Source organism: Cervus canadensis, chromosome 10 (genome assembly GCF_019320065.1).
Source record: "Cervus canadensis isolate Bull #8, Minnesota chromosome 10, ASM1932006v1, whole genome shotgun sequence".
NCBI classification, from domain to species: Eukaryota; Metazoa; Chordata; class Mammalia; order Artiodactyla; family Cervidae; genus Cervus; species Cervus canadensis.
In genome coordinates, this window is record NC_057395.1 from 33,664,737 (window position 1) to 33,687,222 (window position 22,486).

At 39.2% G+C, this 22,486-nt stretch overlaps 1 protein-coding gene across 1 annotated transcript in view; it reads right to left on the reverse strand.

The window, feature by feature from the left end:
- ST8SIA6 (ST8 alpha-N-acetyl-neuraminide alpha-2,8-sialyltransferase 6) overlaps positions 1-22,486 on the reverse strand; it is a 143,782-nt gene that overhangs the window by 37,012 nt on the left and 84,284 nt on the right. The window contains exon 4 of the mRNA XM_043480191.1: positions 4,382-4,468. Within this exon, the coding sequence (XP_043336126.1) occupies positions 4,382-4,468 (87 nt within the window). The remainder of the gene's footprint in view (positions 1-4,381; positions 4,469-22,486) is intronic.

Sequence of the window (22,486 nt, forward strand, 5' to 3'; positions counted from 1 at the left end):
GGAGTTTCAACAATCAGGCTACAGCTGGATTTAGAATATATTCACTTGCTCGTATTTTTCACAGTTTAGTGTAACTTTTGTTATTCCTGCTAAAAGAGTATCACCACCTTTCACTTTTCTTCAGTTTGGTATAAATTGCTATAAATAAATAAAATAGAAAAGTATTTAGCCACTTGACAACTATAATAATAGGGGACATTTCTATAATACCAGCTTTATAAATAAGCCAGAAACTCTCCAGATTTGGCAAGCTATAGCAGTAAAAATTGAGGGAAGTGAATGGTTTAATATAATTTAATGGCACAGATTTCTGTTGAGGGTTTATCTAATTTAGTTTACAAATATGCCCATAAAAAGAACATTTTGATATAATAAATATTCGAATAAATAAATAAATGTCACCATGACTGTTCTCTTGAGTGGCAACAAACAGTTAGTACTATAGTCCCAGATGTTTACTTAAATTGGCCCTGAACGATAGATAGACCACTGGGTAACCATCATGGTGATGGATGCACTTTTTATATTGAGACAGTTCTAAGGGGAAAATGGCTAGTCTATCTGCATACCATCCAGCTATATAGTATTTATCCATCATCATTTGTACCAGTTTCTTTAATACAGCTTTGGATTCAAAGAGATCCTTGATTTTTAGTGTGTGCACACATGCACACACACACACACAGAAAAGAAGGGAAAATCTTTAAAAAGAATTCTCTTTTTTAAATTAAAAGAAAGTTTTTTTTTTTGAGCTGCACCATGAGGCATTCGGGGTCTTAGTTCTCTGGCCAGGGATCAAACCTATGCCCCCTGAAGTAGAAATGCAGAGTCTTAACCACTGCACCAATAGGCAGTCCCAAGAAATCTCTTTTTAATTGAGCTAGACATTGTGAGTAACAACTTGCAGGGATCATTCAAGGATCATAATGAGGTTATCTTCTTCCAGAGTGGATTATTTTTCTTCTGTGGATATGTAGAAAGAACATTTATGATGAGGGATTGGCTCGCATGATTATGGAGACTGAGAAGTCCCACGATAGGCTATCTGCAAGCTGGAGGTTCAGGAAACCAGCGGTGTAGTTCCAGTCCACACCCAAAGCCTACAAACCAAGAGAGCCAATGGTGTATGTCCCAGTAGGAGTCTCAAGGCTAATGGCAGAGGAGATGAGTCTTCTCCTTGGGAGAGAGCACACTGGTCCTTCTTCAATCTTTTTGTTGAGGCCCTCAATTAAATCAGGAGTCCCCACGACTGGTCTATGGCCTGTTAGGAACTGGGCCACACAGGAGGAGGTGAACGGTGGGTGAGCGAATGAAGCCTCAACTGCTCCCCATCCCTCACATCACTGCCTGAACTCTGCCTCATGTCAGATCAGCAGTGGCATTAGATTCTCTTAGGAGGACAAACCCTACTAAGAACTGCCCATGGGAGAAATCTAGGTTGTCCGCTCCATATGAGAATCTAACGCCTGGTGATCTAAGGTGGAGCTGACTCAGTGATGCTAGTGCCGGGGAGTGGCTGCAAATGCAGATTATCATTAGCAGAGACGTTTGCACAGAGAACATAATAAATCAATTGCTTGCAGACTCACATCAACACCTCACTGATAAGGGAGTGGTAAGTGACAACTGTATAATTATTTCATTATATATTACAACATAATAATAATAGAAATAAAGTGCACAATAAATGTAATGCACTTGAATCATCCTGAAACCAGCCCCCCATCCTAGTCTGTGGAAAATTGTCTTCTACAAAAATCATTTCCTGGTGCCGAAAAGGTTGAAGACCACTGGATTAAATAATGCCCCAGGATTATTTTGTTTTTATCAGCCATCTAGGCTAATGGCAGATCTAAGTCCAAGTGAGGATGGAAATGACTTCAACCGAGCTTCAGTTGTGAAGAAAATTGGTCTTCTCTAGGGTTTGCTGGAAGCACTGCTCAATGTTTCTGCCTCTCCCCCATGCTTTTGCTTTTGCAACCAGCAAGTTCCTTGTGAGGAAAAGTAGCTTCAAAGGCAGGTCTCTTCTCCTTCAGCTTCTCTCTGCTTCTGGATCTTTGCCCTGGAAATTCCCCTGCCTTGGGAGTTCTCCATTGCCTCAATGGGGTGTTTAGTATGCTTTGTTTTGCTCTTATTATTCTCAGGAGGTTTGCTCTAAATCAACTTTACAGCCAGAAGTAGAAGTTCCTTTACCCTTATATTAACTGTCAATGTCACAACTCATCTAGTACTTCCAGCTAATTATCTGGGATTGATCCTCAATAGTTCAATCTCTCTCTCTTTTTTTGCCTACTCTGCACTTGTAGAAACGTCTCTCAAAACCAGACTCTTCCGCTACTCACTGACCCTGATCAACCAGGTTACAATTGCCTGTGCAGTTTCTATCTGATCTTCCTGCCACAAAAATCTTTCAAATCTAGTCTTCAGTAGGACTCTGTCCAAGTTCATTTAAGCTGCTATAACAGAATTCTATAGACCAGGTGGCTTATAAACAACAGCAATTTATTCTCACAGCTCTGGAGGTTGGGAGTCCAAAATCACGGTGTTGGCCAATTCAGAGTCTGGTGAGAATCCACTTCAGGGTTCTTAGGCAGCCGTCTTCTTGCTGTGTCCCCACATGATGGAAGGGGCTCAACAGCAGTTCATGGGCTCTTTTATAAGGTCATGAAGCCTATTTATGGGGGCTCCACCCTCATAACCCAATCACCTCCTACCTCCCAAAGGCTCTACCATCTCATTGGACATTTGGTTTTCAATTTGACTTTTGAGGGGACACTTTCTGTCTACAGTGGACAATGTAGCCTCAAATGTCCTGGAGATTAAATAGTTAAACAGGAATCCTATACTCTGAAATGCTAGTTAAGAAAGACAATGGAATCCTCCAGGAAGTTATGACAACTCTGTGTCTACTCAGTAAAAGAAAGATGTCCCTTTTTGGCTTTGAGTCAATCAAGAAGTTTCTCATTCACCCAATGGGAGTTGCCCACAAGCCAGCTTCAATTAGCACCAGAATCAAAGGTAGCTGATCTAATGACTCCAGTATATACTGACTGAAGGACCCTACAAGCAGGAGAGCAGCCTCACCACCCCAAAGAGACGTGAACAGCACAAACTTTTTAGGGAGTCTCAGGAGGAAACCAAGTCTCTTTATTAAGAGTTTGATACTTACAGTATTGGGCTGGCAAAAAAAAAAGTGTGTTCTGGTTTTTCCATAAGATGTCACAGGAAAACCCAAATGAACTTTTTGGCCAACCCAATAAAACAGGAACTAGTAAAGATAAGAACATATTTCTGAATTGTCTTAACTTGGCACAAGACAAAACCTGTGTTGATGAGAAGCAAAGAAAAGCAGAGTGATGTAGCCCAGGCAGACACACCAATGCCTGGCTTGGCTTTACTCTATGAGCAGCTTTCAGAGGAGGAAGGGGTGCCAGAGAAGTACTCAGGCAACCCCCACCACAGGATATTGTTTTGATATAATTTATTCTGTCTGGGTAGGCTCCAAGTGATGCCAGCACAGACAGCTCTGTAATCAGCCACTGATGACCTGGTCCTGTCAGGCTGACAGTACTTCCCTGGTTATTACCTGGAGCATCTCATATTTCCGAATGTTGCTGAGATTAAAAAACTAATGAGAAAAACGTGAAAGGAATATGCTGAAAGGAACATGGCTTTTGTTCTACAGTGATGGGACCATAGATGATTTTTATCTTTGTTTTCCAAAATTCCATACAAGATAAATAAATAAATGTCAAATACAAACAGTACAAAGAAGCAGCAAAATCTTCTAAAATAATAAAAAGTACAGCAAAAACTTTCTCTTTGAACTTGAGATTTTTATAATTACATCAGCAACATAATTACAAATACAAATTTCTATGTATAAGATGGAGTTAGAGCCTTGTGTCTCATGAAAGACTCTTAGAAGGAAATGTTCCTGATTGTCAGTTGGCTTCCTCTACTTTTCTTTTTAACAACACATTATGGGACTTTCCTGGTGGTTCAGTTGTTAGAAATCCACCTGCCGAAGCAGGGGACACAGGTTCAACCCCTGGTGCAGGAAGATCCCACAAGCTGCAGCGCAAATAAGCCTGTGCACCACAACTACTAAGCCTGTGCTCTAAAGCCTGGGAATCATAGCTACTGAGCCCATGCTCCACAAAAAAAGAAGCCACTGCAATGAGAAGCCCAAACACCACAACTAGGGAGTAGCTTCCACTCACTGTAGAGAAAGTCTATGCATAGCAGTGAAGACTCAAAACAGCCAAAAATAAAATTAAAAAACAAGCAACGAAAAACCCCAACACATCACTTATTCTCTCCACAGAGAAAATGTACAAAACAGTTTTAAACTCATATTATTTATGGAAAAACTTTTTACCTAAAATTCTCATATTCTTCTACTTGTCGTTTCCATGGACAGCTCTGGATATTTGTGATAATCTGAAGATAGTCATCCTCTGAATACCTAAAAGTCAAATGTCAATGAAATTAGACAATAAAGATTTCACTTACTGATAAATGAATATATAAGTCATTGAAAGACATTTATAATCTCATTCTAGCCCTCTAAATCTTTTCTTAAATAAGGTGATATAGAAACAAGGAATCATACTCATGTCAAGACATCTAGGAGCATGCAATTCACAAATAATTATTGTTGATCAAGGAATATGTAATTTGCATGCATCATAAGTCAAGTTTAGTATTACAAGCCAACCATGATAGCACATCAATTCACACACGTATCTTATGGTTATTTCACCTTAGCTTTTCATTAACAAATACATATATTTTCATAGACATTTACCATAAATATAAAGTTTATCATCTTTTTCAGACTCTAAGTTGATAGATTTCCCTTGGGATATATGGAAAACATTTCCCAAAAATAATCACCTTAACCTTTGATTTTGAACAGAACATTTAAAAAACAGATTAGGACAGGTTAAAAGAGATGAATATTGGGCATAAAAAATCTACAGGCATAGTTGTGAAGTATGGCCAGTTACCAGTCCCTGGTAGACCTCCCTCCATCTGAAATTTCATCGTTAATTAATAACTCCTTTAATCATAAAATAGCCTCTAGTCTTTAAGGGTTATCAGTTAAAATGTATATATCCTTTTGAGTGAAAAAAAAAAAAACCCTTAAATTTCCTTTCAATTAATATCATACTCATTAGTTGCCAGCTATGATCAAGGTTTTGCAATAAAGAGATGGAATGATGTTAGTGAGTGGGTGCGGAAGGCAGTAAATAATCTTGTCAGGAAAATATCTTCCTCACCACTACACAGTACAGTGCATTCCCTCCAAACTTTACCTCTAAAAGGCATATTTATTAGAGGTTGGGAAGGTAGTCAACCAAGTAACTCCTTTGCCCTTGAAATTTACCTGCCTTTAGGGTATCTCTCTTGACCATGTTGTCACCAAGATTAATCAAAGATATTTTCTCTTGGTTCCCACTGAAGAAGAGTTGAAAATCTTGAAAGACTTTGCTAAATACTAAAGGAAAAGCAAAGCAAAGAGCTACTGTAGAAGAGATTAAAAATAGTTTTAGGGACTCCCTCAGTGGTCCAGTAGTTAAGACCTTGCCTTCCAAAGCAGGGAAGGCAAGTTCAATTCCTGGTCAGGGAGCTAAGATCCCATATACCTTGCAGTCAAAGAAACCACAATACAAAACAGCAGCAATAGTGTACCAAATTCAATAAACGCTTTTAAAATGCTCCACATTCTTTAAACCATCTCTTAAAGAAAAGTTTTACTTGCATACAGGCTTCATTTTATCTTACCCCACTGCGCCCCAAGACTTGTCACCAAGGAACTTGAGAAACCTATACTTTAGCCTCATAGCTTTGTCCAGATGTGGCGCGTCCCTGCTGGAGTGAGGAGTTGCCCGCCTCCACATGGTGACAGTTATCTAAACTTGTTGTTGTTTAGTTGCTAAGTCACATCCAACTCTTGTAACCCCATGGGCTATAGCCCTCCAGGCTCCTCTGTCCATCGGATTTCCCAGGCAAGAATACTGGAGTGGGTTGCCATTCCCTTCTCCAGGGGATCTTCCCAATCCAGGGATCGAACCCAAATCTCCTGCACTGCAGGCAGACACCGAGCTACCAGGGCAGGGCAATTTCATATCCAAGCTTAGTCTAGAACATTAAAGTTCTCATTCATTTCCAATCAGAATAAAGGTGTACTGTAAAATACATAGCCTTTAAAATGTTTTGTTTTCATGAGATATATCCTCCAATAAATTGTAGTTGGCTCCAACTTAACTTGATATTGAAAGATGTTAATTGTAATGTATCTAATTTTATTAGTAAGTTAGCTGCCTAGAAGGGCTTTTGACTTTAAAGTCCTTGATATTTATTTATTTTTAAGAGTTTTTCTTTTTGTTTGTTTTTTCTTCTTTTTTTCTTCTGTTTCTTTTTTAAATTTTATTTTGTATTTTTAAGATTTTTTTTGATGTGGATCATTTAAAAAATCTTTATTGAATTTGTTACAATATTCTTCTATTTTATGTTTTTGTTTTTGGTTTTTTTTGGCTCAGAGGCATGTGGACTCTTAGCTCCCCAACCAGAGATCAAACCGGCAGCCCCTGCACTGGAAGGTGAGGTCTTAACCACTGAACCACTAAGGAAGTCTCTATAGTCCCTAATATTTAAAACCAAGTTGAATACATTACAGCAAACCTATCTTCTATTAAAGGAGAAATACTCCTGGGCATTTTACAACCAGAAGATAACACTCAGGCTACCTGGGGTTGCTATGTTCAAAGAATCTCTTTTTATGTCCAGTCTAGAAAGGAAGCATTATCCTCTGATATTATAAAGGGGAAGACCAGAGAATAAGAAACTGAAGGGAGCTGAAGGGAGTTACCCTACGTGCTTGCATTTTTTTACTAAAAAAATAAATCATCAATCAGCTTTTTTGGAAAATTAAGGTCACCACAGTACTATCATGATTCACAAGCAGGGAGCATGGCTAGGGAAGGAAAGCGCACATGAGTGTCCCAAGTCTGGGCTAATCTGTGAAGTAGATGTGCCTCTGTACTAGTTTCCTGCTGGGCTTCCCTGGTGGTCCCGTGTGGTTAGGGATCCACCGTACAGTGCAGGGACACTGGTCTGACCCCTGGTCCAGGAAGACCCCACATGATCAGAGCAATTAAGCCATGTACTACAACTCCTGAGCCAGCACTCCAGAGCCCAGCAACAGCAACTACTGAGCTCTGCACTGCAACGCTTGAGTCTGTGCTCACCCACTGAGAGCTGAGAGCTGCAACTACTGAAGCCTGCACGCCCTAGAGTCTAGAGTCGTGCTCTCCACAACAGGAGAGGTCTTTGTAATGAGAAGGCGAAGAAACGCAACAAAGAGTAGCCCCTGCTCACTGCAAATAGAGAAAGTCTGCATGCAGAAACGAAGATGCAATACAGTCAAAAAATTAAATAAATAAATCTTAAAAAAAAAAAAATCTTTCCTGTTGAGCTCTAAATCACACTTTCTGCAAATTTACATTTATAGTTGGTTTTCAGTTGCAAGGTACAGCCTTTACCCCACAACTGTGAGAGGCAGCTACCTATGATGTCACCCCCATTAAGGACGACAAAACTAAAAGTTCTGAGATGAACAGCTTACTCAATGTTGTATTATAAGCAGATGAGCTAAGAATTAAAGTCACATCTTTTGATTCAGAGTCTGGCTCTCTTTCCAATATATCATGCTGCATCTCATCTATTTTCATAATGAAACTGAAAATTAATCCCATCAGAAGTATTTTCTGGTACCAAGACATACAATAAATCATACTAAATAATGCAGCAAGTTATTTTCAAAAGAATAAATAACGTCTATTTAAGTCATTATTAATAACACTCAAAATGAGATGTAGATTATAAATAACATACACAATGATACTAAGTAAATGTAATATTAAATTTTTAAATATTTTCTAAGATAAATACTGTATGATATCACTTACAGGTGGAATCTGAAAGGAAAAAAAAAAAAACAAACTAGTGAATATAATGAAAAAGAAACAGATTCACAGATACAGAGAACATACTAGTGGTTACCAGTAGGGAAGGACAAGACCAGAATAGGGAATTAAGAGGTACAAAGGACTGTGTATAAAATAAATAAGCTACAAGGATCTATTGTACAGCACAGGGAGAAAAGCCACTGTTTTATACTAACTATAAATGGGGTATGGGCTTCCCCAGTGGCTCAGTGGTAAAGAATCCACCTGCAACACAGGAGGTGTGGTTTGATCTCTGGGTCAGGAAGACGTCCTGGAGAAGGGAATGGCAACCCACTCCAGTATTCTTGCCTGGAAAACTCCATGGATAGAGGAGCCTGGAGGGCAACAGTCCATGGGGTTGCTGCAACACTGCTGCAATGAAGATCAAAGATTCTGAGTGCCGCAACCAAGACAGCACAGCCAGATAAATACAATAAATATTTTTTAAAAAAGATATAAAGAGCTTTTCAAAAGTTAAAATTTATGGTTAATTATATTTTGGTTAGTTAATTAGTATTTTGGTCATCTGATGGGAACAGCTGACTCACTGGAAAAGTCCCTGATACTAGGAAAGATTATGGGCAGAAGGAGAAAAGGGTGTCAGAGGATGTTATGGCTGAATGGGATCACCGATGCAATGGACATGAACTTGGGCAAACTTCAGGAGATGTTGAGGGACAGGGAGGCTTGGCATGCTGCAGTCTATGAGGTCACAAAGAGTTGGACATGACTGGGCAAGTGAACAACAACAGTGGATAGTTAACCATTACATATTTATTGGATACTTATTAGGTGCCCAGACCTTATCTTAGGATATTCATCTATCAATCCTACTTAAGCAGTTGAGATATTAATGTAGTTTCCAATGATATCTCTTCATGGTGAAAGTCAATTTTACTGTCTACTGAAATGGATGGAGACACTCCAATAATATTAAGTCAATAGGCTTCTACATGGTATTCTATGTAGATCAAACATCTTTTGTAGTTAGTTTCTACAAAACCCCTGAAGAGCTCAGGCCTACATAAAAATAAATTCTGCAAGTCAATATGGTGGTATAAGATTTTCAGTCAACACAGTCAATCATTTCCACTGGGAAATACTTTTTAAGGAATGGCTGATGAATGTGTGACAGCTAAAAAAGAGAAGCATGTAGCAAAGCAGACTGAACTGAGCTATGCACAGTACAGACCTACCAAGAGTTCATTCACTGATGGTGGGAGAATTCAATTTGCACCATTTTTAACTCAGCAAGATGGTAACTTTTAATTATAATGCTGTGGTTATTATCACTGGCATAAGAGAACGAGATCTCAAACCTTTATTCTCTGCATACTGTTTAGTGTCCCTCACACAAGTTAAATTTTCAAAAACCAATTTTAGGAATGAATTCTTAAAGATGCTGAAGTTCTTCACAGCATCAGTGAAATCTCCAAATTGCCACAGTTGAAAAGTCAGAAACTTATTTTAAAGAATACTTTCTCTGTCCTGAACCATTAACTTTTGGGATTTTGATAGTAATTACATGTTTAAGATACATGTTAGGAAATACTGCAAACAGTGACTAACTTTAGTCAACCAAGAGGGAAAGGGGTGTCTATTTACAAGGGCAGGGGACATGGTAGAGAAAAGGCTACGTGGATTGGTGAAGCATACTTAGGTGACAAGAGAGATAGAGGAGGAAAGCTGTGACCGCCCTAAGTCCACACAACACCCAAAAAGAGCTATAACTACAGGTATAGAAGAGGCCACAGGACAGGAGAGATGGCCTTCAGCAAAGAATGAAGTAAAACCTAAACTAGGGCCATAGAAAGGAATCCTGGGAAATAAGTGCCCCTGACTTTATCTCTCCTCATTTTTCACTCTCCTACCAATGACTTCTAGAAAGTGGCCCTAATCAGAAGCTAAAAATTATGAGAATCCAACTAAGATACCACAAGGAAGTCAGCCTCCTGAAGCACAGAGAAAGAATGAAAAAAACAGAAAATAGACCTGGAAGGTTAAGAGAAATTTATAGCATAAATGGAAAGCTATTCGTGGTGATATTTATCAGAATTATTTGGTGGTAACAATTTGGGCTTCTCAGGTAGTGCAGTGGTAAAGAATATGCCTGCCAATACAGGAGACACAGGAGACATGGGTTTAATCCCTCGATCTGGAAGACCCCTGGAGCAGGAACTGGCAACCCACTCCAGTATTCTCGCCTGGAAAATTCCACAGACAGAGGGGTCTGGCGAGCTACAGCTCGTGGGGTCACAAAGAGTCGGACATGACTGAGTCACTAAACACGTATGTACACACAAATGCACGCATGCAACAGTTTACTTCATTGAACTGATTTGATTATAATGCCAAAGTCAAGCAGTACCTCACTGTCAAAAATATATAATTGTAAGGATCTTCTTCACAAACATCTGCAACATGCAAATACATCATCAGGACAGAAAGAATGAATAAATAATGAAGCGGCTATTTAACGTTTCCAAATTTTCTCTCACAGCACTATTGCTATATGATTTCTGAAGAAGAAAAAAAGATGATCCCTCCTTGCAAGTTCATGGAAAGAAATTTTCAGACATACAAGAGGATACTCAGAGTCTGAAAATCATAATTTCGTAATATTATACTATCAACATTTAGAACTAGGATCCTATATATCACAAGGAATCAGAAAGAATCAATTAATTTAGTGTTTCTCCATCTCTTGAAAAGGAGCATATAGTTAGAGTGAGCTAAAAGAGTGAATGAGCTGGCATGGATAGTGTACCTGGCAAGATCTTTAAACCATACCAGAGTGGCTAATAACCTTTTTCCTTTTAAATTCTTATGACTCATATAAGCCAAATTATCTCTTCCTCCTATGTCCTTTCCACCACCCTAAATCCTCTGAATATCTCTACAGCACTTACCTTTTGTCTTCGTGTATTTACTCAATAAATACTTACTGCGTATCTCTTATGTGTAAGGTATTGTTCTAGAGACTGATAATTAAAATAGTGAACAAAATGAATTAAAAAAAAATCCATGTTCTCATGAAATTTATATTGCAATAGGGGATTGTGGACAATAAATCTAATGTATGAGCTGACTTGTATTTCCCCAAATTCATATGTTGAAACTCTAACCCCCAGGACCTCCGAACATGACTGTATTTGGAGATAAGGCCTTTAAATAGGGGGTTAAATTGAAATGAGATCATTAGTGATCCCTTGGTCTCCTGAGACCACTAAGGATCCCTAGGGCTCCTGAGAGCCAGAACCCTGGGTCCCACTCAGTCATGTCTGGCTCTTTGCAGGCAGATTCTTTACCATCTGAGCCATCAGGGAAGCCCTAAATTGAAATGAAGCCCTTAGGGTGGCCCTAGTCCAATCTACTTATATTCTTATAAGGAAATGAAATTTGTAGATACAGAGAGATACCAGGATGGTGACACACACATAGAAAAGACCAAACAAAGAGAGAAGTCCATATATCTATGCTTCATACATATAGCAAGAAGGCAAGGAGAGAGACTTCAGAGAAACCAAACCTGCCGACACTGCAATCTTGGACTTCAAGGCTCTAGAACTACGAGAAAATAAATTTCTATTGTTTAAGCCATCTTGCTGTTGTTGCTTAGTCACTAATTCATGTCCAACTCTTTGTGACCATGGACTGTAGCTGACCAGGCTCCTCTGTCCATAGGATTTCCCAGGTAAGAATATTGGAGTAGGTTGCCATTTCCCTTTCCAGGGGATCTTCCTGACCCAGGGATCAAACCTGCATCTCCTGCACCAGCAGGTTCTTTACCACTGAACCACCAGGGAAGCTCTTTAAGCCATCTGCATGCATACATGCTAAGTTGCTTCAGTCATGACCAAATCTCTGTGACCCTATGGACCCGTAGCCTGCCAGACTCTTCTGTCCATGGGGTTCTCCAGGCAAGAATACTGGAGAGGGTCTCCTCCAGGGGATCTTTCTTACCCAGGGATCTCTTAGGTCTTCTGCACTGGCAGGCAAGTTCTTTACCACTAGTGCCAGCTTAAGGGAAAGCCCTTAAGCCATCTAGTCCATGGTAATTTGTTACGGCAGCCCTACCAAACTATACATCAACTAACACATAAATTAATAGCATGTTGAAGTATCTCATGTACTTAGTACTGTGAGGAAAGATAAAGCAGAAAAAGAGAGAAAGTATGTGAAATAGGACTGCAATATAAGTGGGGTGGTCAGGGAAGACCTCCCTGGGAGATAGGAGTTGGGCAGAGATTTGGAGAAGAGGATTAAGTAAACAACGTACATATGGGGGTATAGGAATGGGAAGAACATTCTAGACAAAGGGAAGGACAAATGCAAAAGTCAGAGGTAGAAGCAGGCAGGGTATGTCCAAGAAACAGCAAGATGGTTAGATTTGCTGGAAATCACACACGAGTCACTCAGGAATCCACTCATGAAGGTGGAAGGTCACAGGAAATCTGATGGTAGAGGATTTGCTATTCGAAGCGTGGACCTCAGACTAGCACTACTGGCATCAAAGAGTAAGAATAGAAATGCAGAATCTCAGGCCCTGTCTCAGACTTACAGAATCAGACTCTGTATTAAAGTAAAATCCTCAAATGATTTGTAGACTCATTAAGGTTTTTAACAACTTCATTGAAGAATAATTCACATACCATACAATTCACCTATTTAAAGTACAGAAGCCAGTGGGTTTTAGAATATTCACAGATATGTGCAACCATCACTACAGTCAATTCTGGAACATTTTTGTTACCTCAGAAAGAAGTCTTATATGGTTCAGCTATTACCTTCTGCATCCCATAAATTTTGACATACTGTGTATTTATTTTCATTCATCTCTAATTATTTTCAATTTCCCTTTCTATTGCTTCTTGGACCCACTGCACAGTTAGGAATATGAAGTTTAATTTCTATATATTTGTGAGTTTCTCAAATTTTTTCCCTAAATATTTATTTAAAATTTCATTAAAATGTGGTCACTGTATTATTTTTATTCTTTGAATTTATGGAGGTTTGTTCTATAATCTAGCATATGATTCTGTGCGCATTTGAAAAGAATGTATATTCTGTTGGTGGGTACTATACTCTATAGATGTCTGTTAAGTCTGGCTGGTTTATACTGTTATGCAGTTCTACTGTTTTCTTATTGACCTTCTGTCTGGTATTGCAGCCACTACTGAAACAGATTATTTAAGTCTCCAATTATTGCTGCGCTCTGTTATTAAATGCACACGTGTTTATAATTATTATAACTTTCTCCTGGATTGACCCTTTTATGATGATAAAATCAGCTTTATTTCTACTAACACCTTTTGTTTTAAAGGTTTATTTCTTCTAATATCAATATATATACTCCAGTTTTATTTTTTAAAATTTTTTTTATGTGAACCACTTTTAAAGTCTTTATTGAATTTGTTACAACATTGCTTTTGTTCTATGTTTTGATTTTTTGGCACTGAACCATGTGGGATCTTAGCACCTCAACAAGGGGATGAACCTCTACCCCTGCATGGGAAGGCAAGGTCAACTACTGGACCTCCAGGGAAGACTCGTCCCAGCTTTCTTGTGGTTACTGTTTGCACATGATATATTTCTCTATCCTTTTACTTTCAATCTATTTGTATATTTGAATCCAAAATGTGTCTTCTATAGGTAGCATATAATTTGATCATGCTTTTTAATCCAGTCTGGCAATCTCTGCCTTTTGATTACATGATTTAATCCAGTCATATTTAATGTTACTACCAATACAGTAAGATTTACCTCTGCCAATTTATTTTTTTTAATTTAAATTAATTAATTTATTTTAATTGGAGGCTAATTACTTTACAGTATTGTGGTGGTGGCTTGACATACATTGCCATACATTGGCATGACATCTTTAATAATTTAAACTATATTTTCAGTAGTTGCTCTGCTAAGTCATGTCAGTCATGTCCGACTCTGTACGACCCCATAGACAGCAGCCCACCAGGCTCCCGTCCCTGGGATTCTCCAGGCAAGAACACTGGAGTGGGTTGCCATTTCTTTCTCCAGTGCATGAAAGTGAAAAGTGAAAGTGAAGTCACTCAGTCGTGTCCGACTCTTCGAGACCCCATGAACTGTAGCCTACCAGGCTCCTCCGTCCATGGGATCTCCCACGCAAGAGTACTGAAGTGGGTTGCCATTTCTTTCTCCAGTGCGTAAAAGTGAAAAGTGAAAGTGAAGTCACTCAGTCGTGTCCGACTCTTCGAGACCCCATGAACTGTAGCCTACCAGACTCCTCCGTCCATGGGACAGAGTGGCAAGAGGACTCTCCCAGGCAAGAGGACTGGAGTGGGGTGCCATTGCCTTCTCCAGTTGCTCTAGGGTTTACCATATATATCTTATCAGAATCAGCTTTCAATTTGTACTAGTTTAACTGTACTGATATATAGAAATAATACATAGCTCTCTTTCCTTTTTCTTTGTGTTGAATTTCTGTTATACAATATTACATTATTAATGTTATAAACCAGCTACATATTACTATATTTGTTACATTTGTAGTCATTTCCTTAGCCTGATACAACTTTCCTTCTACCACCCTCTTTGCGCTTTTTATTGGCAAATATATTACACGTGTATTTGAGAAGTGCTGCCAGGACTCTGCAGGCTGCTGTAAGAATTTTGTCTTTTGAGTGAAATGGGAACACATTAGAACAGAAAAGTGACCTGATCTAACTTACATTTAAAAAGGTTCCAACTGTCTGCTTTATTGAGAATATTCTCCAAGAGAGCAGGAATAAAAGCTAGAAGAATTAGAGATGTTTGCCAATAGTAAAATAAAGATGGCTTGGACCAGGGTGGAAGTGATAAAGTGAGTAAGAAATTATCCACTTCTGGGTATGACTTCAAGGTGGCCAGTAAGATTTAATGATAGATTTAGATAAAAATAAAGGAGTCAAGAATAACCCCAAGCATTTAGGATAGAGCACTGGAAGAACAGACTTGCCATTAACTGAATGGGAAACAGTGCTGAAGTATAAAATTCAGGGAGCAATCCAGGAGATCCTGTGAGATGTATAATGCTTTAGATTCCTTATGAGTATTGCAGGGAAGTGTTGACTGGGCAGAGGTAATATGAATCTGGAAAGAGGTCCACATATAAGTTTGGGAGTCATCAGTAGGTAGATGGCAGTTAAAATTCATGAGATTAAATGGAGTCCTACAGGTCTGAGAAGGAAGATAAACGAGACTGGAAGACTGAGTTCTGGGACACTCTAGGGTCAAAAGTGAGGGGAAATGACATGGAATCTACAGAGAATGAGAAGGAGAAGACAAAGTATTGTAAACATATGACTTTCTTTTTTTGTTTTGTTTTTTTGTTTCTTGTGTTTTTGTTTTCTATTTTTTTTGCCACACAGAGTAGCATGTGGGATCTTAGTTCCCTGACCAGGGATTGAATCTGTTCCCCCTACAACGGAAGCATAGTGTCTTAACCACTGGACCACCAGGGAAGTCCTTGACTTTCTTAATGTACTGAGTGCTAAAGAGTAGAAATAATTTCTTTATCACTGTGTCCCTCAGGCAACAGTTAAACTGTTCGCAACCATGCATACTTTGAAAAACCTCCCAGGGAGTCTGATACACACCTCCAGGTTGAGAACAATTGTCTCTGTGCCTGTTGTAGTGCTGGGCACAGAGAAGCTGCTGTGTGTTTCTGAAATTGAGATTTAATGTATAATTAGAACATAAAACACCCAAATGTTTCAGACATTAGTTTTGAAATATGACAATAATTAGCCATCTGCCATGACCTTACCAAGAGAAGTCACACTGATCCCCAAGTTACAGTTAGGGTAATTGTGCAAGATAAAGCTTACCTGCATATATTTACATTACAGATGCTTAAGTAGAATAAGTAACAAAATGTGAGCAAAGTATGTATATACTGACTATTTTGGATAAAGATTGCTTTTATAGCTTTGCACTATAAAGTCAAATGCCTTTCTCTTCCTGTATTTGTGATTTGTTAATTCTGTTTTCATTAAGAATGGAGCTATACAGTAGTGAGAACAGAAAAGTCAGAATTTTGTCCAAGCCCTGGATCTGCCACTTCTAACCATCTCATGTTCTGCAAGCCCTTTTAAAACCCTCTGAGTTCATCACTTACACTTGTGGAATTAGAATAACGAAACTTACTCTGAAGAAATACTGCAAAGACTATAGATAATACTTACATTTCCTTGCATACAGTAGGTCCACAAAAATAGCGGTTATTACCACTACTGGAAAATTCAGTTTTGTTTCCACTGCACATATGTTCAGTAGCTCAGTTGGGTCTGACTCTTTGTGATCCCATGGACTATAATCTTCCAGGCACCCCTGTCCCTGGAATTTTCCAGGCAAGAATACTGAGTGGGTTGCTATTTCCTACTCTAGGGGACCTTCCTGACCCAGGGATCGAACCTGTCCCTTGCATCTCCTGCAAAGCCACTTGGGTTCTTACCAGCTGAGCCATGGGGAAGGCCCCTGTTTCCACTGACAAACACTTAAAATAATACACTATTCCAATCTTCAGTATGGTAACAGATGATACTAAGCAATTCTTGCCAAGTATTAACCAAGGGATTCTACTTAGAATTATGCTGATTATTTTCCAACATCAACAACCACACACAAATGTCATTATAAAAATTGTCATTATGATAAAAAATATAATAGCATAAAGGATTATGAATTGAGTAGCCAGTTAGTTATCCATGGTTATATTATAAATTACTCCAAAACTTAGTAGCTTAGTTTTACAACAATAAACTATTACTGCCTAGTTTGTATAGGTCAGGAATTCATGAGTAGCTTAGTTGGATAATTCTGGGCTAGTAGCTCATTAGATTGTAAAGTCAAGATGTAGCTTGAGGTTGAAGTATCTACTTCCAGGGAGGCTCACTGACATGGCTGACAAAGCGGTCCTGGTTGTTGGCGGAAGACCTCAGGTATGTGGACCTCTCAATGTCCCTATGACGCGGTAGCTGGCTTCCCCCAGAGCAAACAACCTAAGAGAAGGTAAGGCAGAATTATCAAACACTCTATGACCTGACCTTGAAATCACACCTGGTTATTCCTGTGATACTCTATTGGTTACACAGGGCAGTCCCCTTTAGGGAGGCAGGGGGAAAACATGTAAACACCAGGAAGGAAGGACTATTGGGCACCATCTTGGAAGTTTGGCTACCAGGAATAGTAGATAAACAATACCTTTAACAATACTTGTTATATTTGAAAATGGTGAACAAATGCAATAGATTCACTTTCTTTCTCCATCTCACTTCTGAAATTGGAAATAATCATTTCCAATTATTTCTTAATGACCTTAAATAAGTGTGATTATTTTTATTGTCACTGTCTTCCTATTAAAGGTTTCCTTCAAATGACTTGCTATTTGAGCAAGTACTAGGAATCCTTCTGATGTGAATACATAATCAAGATTGTAGTATAATGCAGAAGTCAGTGTTTCAATTTTTCTCTGAGGGAAAATTCAGTTCTATTTCCACTGACAAACACTTAATACACTATTCCAATCATCAGCATGGTAACAAATGATACTAAGCAACTCCTGCCAAGTATTAACTAAGGAATTCGGATTAGAATTATGCTGGTTAACTTGCAGCATCAACAACCACACACAAAATATTTTATTTTCCTCCTTCCCATTAACTGATTGCCTAACTCTGAAAAAAGTCATAATCCTGTTTTTATCTTTAAACTGAGGGAATTAGATTGCTTAGAAAAATAAAAGTTATATATAAAAAGGTATATGGATCAAAAGAATTTAAGAGACTATTCATTCCCTCAAGTTCTTAAATTGTATGATTGCTTATTTCTTATGTTCTCTTTGAGGTACAGAATGATGGCTAAACCACCTTGACAGATTTTGCACACACAAAAAAGAAGTTTTCAGAGACTTCTATTACAGCCTTGTTATCAGTTCACCCGCCCAACTTAAAATTTTATATCAGCAAACAGAGCCACTGCTTTGGTTACCAACAGGTATGCCCCATGATATTAGGAACACACCATGTTGGCATGAATGGCTGTTTTGTGTTAATGTCTCCTTTCTGACAATGAAAGGAAGGAGGGATAGATTTTTGAGCCCGTAAAAGCTGACCAGAAAAGGCAAATTAAAGGGTCAGAGGTAAAAAGACACAAAAATGTGGATATCTTTTGAAGAGGCAATGAAAGCATCGTAGATTTAAAGCTTAGTGGACAAGCCATATATCACTCTATGCCAAGAAAATCTTGTCTATGACCACACACCATTTTTCCTGGCAGACAACTTAAAACTTAGCAATACTTGCACTGTTAGCAGGCTGACAAGTGATATGTTCAGAGTCAGGTTTTTTGAAGCCTGATCTACCATAATTTATACTTCTTTTCAAGCTGCAATTCAGGTCATGCTGTGCTCCCCAAGATAATAAACAGGAAGAACACTTAGGGCCAGTCTTCAATTCACTTTGCCTTTCACCTTGCAAACAGAGCCTTCAAACAAACATCTTTATGATGCCCCATTAAGATGATCCTTTCAGAAAATTCTACTGTTCTTGGTAATTTCAAATGGTACAGCATGAAACCGCTCATCAGACATACACACTCACCTAGCAGTGTATGGTTCAAGCCACAACTAGCTGATGCAAGCCTTTGTTCCAACCTTAATTCTGAGAATTTGAATTTTACCAAGAAAAGCTATTTGAAGGCAAGAGGCTTTTTTCATGCCCTCATGACTGCACAGGAAGATGTAGGGCAGTGGCTTACATTCTGTAAGAAGATCTCTAAATCTCTCCTTTCATCAGGAGCACTACTTAAACTATTCAAGCGTTCAGAAGATATAAGATATCATTTAAGCAAAATGTTTCCTTTCACCTTTAAGGAAGACCTGAGGGATCTATTGTCAATACAATAATAAGAACAGCTGAGCTATTTAATATTTAATGCATATCGTGCAGAAGTACCTGGTTGATGTCACTGACGGGTGCTCCCTTACCAAATCACGTAGCTATTGCTGTATGGGGCATCCCAGCTGGCCACTACAACCCTCATGCCCATCATGAGACAACTGCACTCACATTCTATTGGCCAATCCCAATCACATGACCCCAAGCATCTAGGTGGACTGGTTCCAGCCAGTGGGATATGATGGGAAGTTATGCATGTCCCCTCCAAGCTGTGTGTACCTTCTCTATAGCACCCTCTCCTTCTGCAGCAACCCTCAGATCACCTGTTGAAGATGTCTGCATCATAGGATGGAAGGATTCAGAATCCCTGAGTCAGTAGTCAGAGAAGAGTTGCTTAATCAAGAAGGAAGGTCTATACTGAACATTGTATGAAAGAGAACACAAGATTGTGATATGATACTCTGTTTGGGGAGATTCTGTTAGAGCAGTTAATCTATCCTGACCAGATGGGAGAAACTGAACAAATATAGATATAATCTTTCTTGGGTTCCATGATTATCTGGGAAAATGGAAGAGGAACACAGGAAGAAAACAGTACAGTGACAGAGGCAGCAAAACCCAAGAAGGGGAGGAATGAGATCATTTCCTGGGTCAGCTCCTCTGAAGTATTTGCTCTTAAAAAATCAGCTCATTGGTCTGAAACGATGTGGACTAAGATAGGCAACTTAAATATTCACACAATTATCATTTTTTAAAAAGTAAGCAGAAAAGATCACAAATAATCTCTGCCATACTGAAAAATGCAAGCTAGCAGTGATAAGATGGCTAGGCAGCATTTTAGTATGGTATAATATTTTATCCGGGAGACACCTGGTAAAAAGGATTGAGATGGAGAAACCGAGAGAAACATTCAAGGAGAAAGGATAAGGCAGGAAAAAACAGAAAACTTCAGATTCAAAGAGAAAGAGCCAGAGGAGTTAAAAATAGTTTTCAAACAGGAATTGAAGTTTATGGACAGAGTTAGAGATGGTGAAGAAAAATCCTTTGAAGACCTAAGAAGTATATTTATTCATTTATTAGTTTAATTCCACAAACTGCTGAGTAACTACTATGTGCTGAGTCCTGTGATAGGCACCACAGATAGAACCACAAACTCACAGTCCTGGAGCTCATAGCCTTGCACAGAAAAGAAAGAATCCCGATGGTTTTCCCAGTGCCAACCATTAGCTTTCTTTCACTCAAAAATGTAGTCAACCGATTCATGTTGATGTATGGCAAAAACCATCACAATATTGTAAAGCAATTATCCTCCAATTAAAATTAATTAATTAATTTTAAAAAAAGTAGTCAAGACCAGTGGGAGAAAGAGCACTGCTCCCTCCCACTCTAACACCATCTTCCTAAATTCTATTTTAGCATCTGAAAGGGGAAAATTGGCTGAAGAAAGAGGAAATTCTAAGTCTTTAACAGACCATGACAAAAACAGAGCTAAATCATTATTTCTAAGAAAACGTAATTGCTTTTTATTACCACACACTGAATAGCGTTCCCAATTGTCCCCTGTACCTCTGTATCAGCGCTGGTCGCAGAATGTACAATTCCTGACAATAGACAATACTATTGAACAAATTAGTCTCCTATGAGCAAAATAACACTTTCATAACAATGGGCAGTTCATGCCTACTTTCTCTAGACTTTTGCCAAACAGAATACTAGTGCAGGCTAATTATATGAGCTGGTTGAAAATTGTGCAGATCATGGAAAGGTATCCCCCTAAACAACAACTGAGAAAAAGTCTTAACGTCAAATCCAAAACAGTAGGAAAAAAGTGAGACAGCAAACTATGCCCAGGCAATCTCATCAGCATACTGCAATTAACCATATTTGCTGATGCCCATAAAAGAGTTGTAAAATTCTTTGCAGTGGGATCTTCCCTGGTGGTCCAGTGGTTAACACCCCGCCTTCTAATGCAGGAAGCATGGGTTCCAGCCCTGGTCAGGGAACTAAAGTGTCATATGCTGTGGGGTGTGGCCAAAAAAAAATCTTTTTTTTAATTCTCTGCATTGAAAACAAATCACCTTCCATGATTAAAGAACACTCTACCATGTTGACGCAAGGACTTTGCTGCAAAGTACAGCAATGGATCATCATCACATTGAGCACTTTTGTCACTTTGGGGAACAAAAATATTGAATGGCTCATCAGAGAGAGAGTTGGAGACAGTCCACTGTAACTTTTACACACTGATTCCCACATCAGGCAAGGAATAAAGACAGTTTGTCACAGGGAATGGGGGAGCAAGGACCAATTTTTCCAAGTTCTACTATTCATTAGGTGTGGCACCACAGATCTGATGCATGGAGGGTGTGGTAAGAGGCTTGGAATTTGAGTCCCTCAAGAAAAGTTTGAGGAAGAGCCCAACAGACAAGGAAAACAATGGCTCCAACATGATCAAAACAGATGTGCAGCACCATCTACAATGCATGAGCTACTTTACATCCACCTCAAAATTCATTGTACTTATTGTGCAAGAAAAAAGGCATTTGCATGGGACTTCCTTGCTGGTCCAGTGGCTAGCAGGGAAGCCTCGCTTCCAATGCAGGGTGCACCTGGGTTTGATTTCTGGTCAGGGAACTAGATCCCACATGCCACAACCAACACCCATCATAGCCAAATAAATAAATAAATGAATAAAGATAAGTATTAAAAAATTAAGAAAAGAAGCATTTACAAGTATTCAGTTCAGTTCAGTTCAGTCCCTCAGTCGTGTCTGACTCTTTGCAACCCTGTGAATCGCAGCACGCCAGGCCTCCCTGTCCATCACCAACTCCCGGAGTTTACTCAAACTCAAGTCCACCGAGTCGGCGATGCCATCCAGCCATCTCATCCTCTGTCGTCCACTTCTCCTCCTGCCCCCAATCCCTCCCAGCACCAGGGTCTTTTCCAATGAGTCAACTCTTCACAGGAGGTGGCCAAAGTATTGGAGTTTCAGCTTCAGCATCAGTCCTTCCAGTGAACACCCAGGACTGATCTCCTTTAGGATGGACTGGTTGGATCTCCTTGCAGTCCAAGGGACTCTCAAGAGTCTTCTCCAACACCACAGTTCAAAAGCATCAGTTCTTCGGTGCTCAGCTTTCTTCACAGTCCAACTCTCACATCCATACATGACCACTGGAAAAACCATAGCCTTGAGTAGACGGACCTTTGTTGGCAAAGTAATGTCTCTGCTTTTTAATATGCTATCTAGGTTGGTCATAACTTTCCTTCCAAGGAGTAAGTGTCTTTTAATTTCATGGCTGCAGTCACCATCTGCAGTGATTTTGGAGCCCCCAAAAATAAAGTCTGACACTGTTTCCACTGTTTCCCCATCTATTTCCCATGAAGTGATGGGACCAAATGCCATGATCTTAGTTTTCCAAATGTTGAGCTTTAAGCCAACGTTTTCACTCTCCTCTTTCACTTTCATCAAGAGGCTTTTTATTTCCTCTTCACTTTCTGCCATAAGGGTGGTGTCATCTGCATATCTGAGGTTATTGATATTTCTCCTGGCAATCTTGA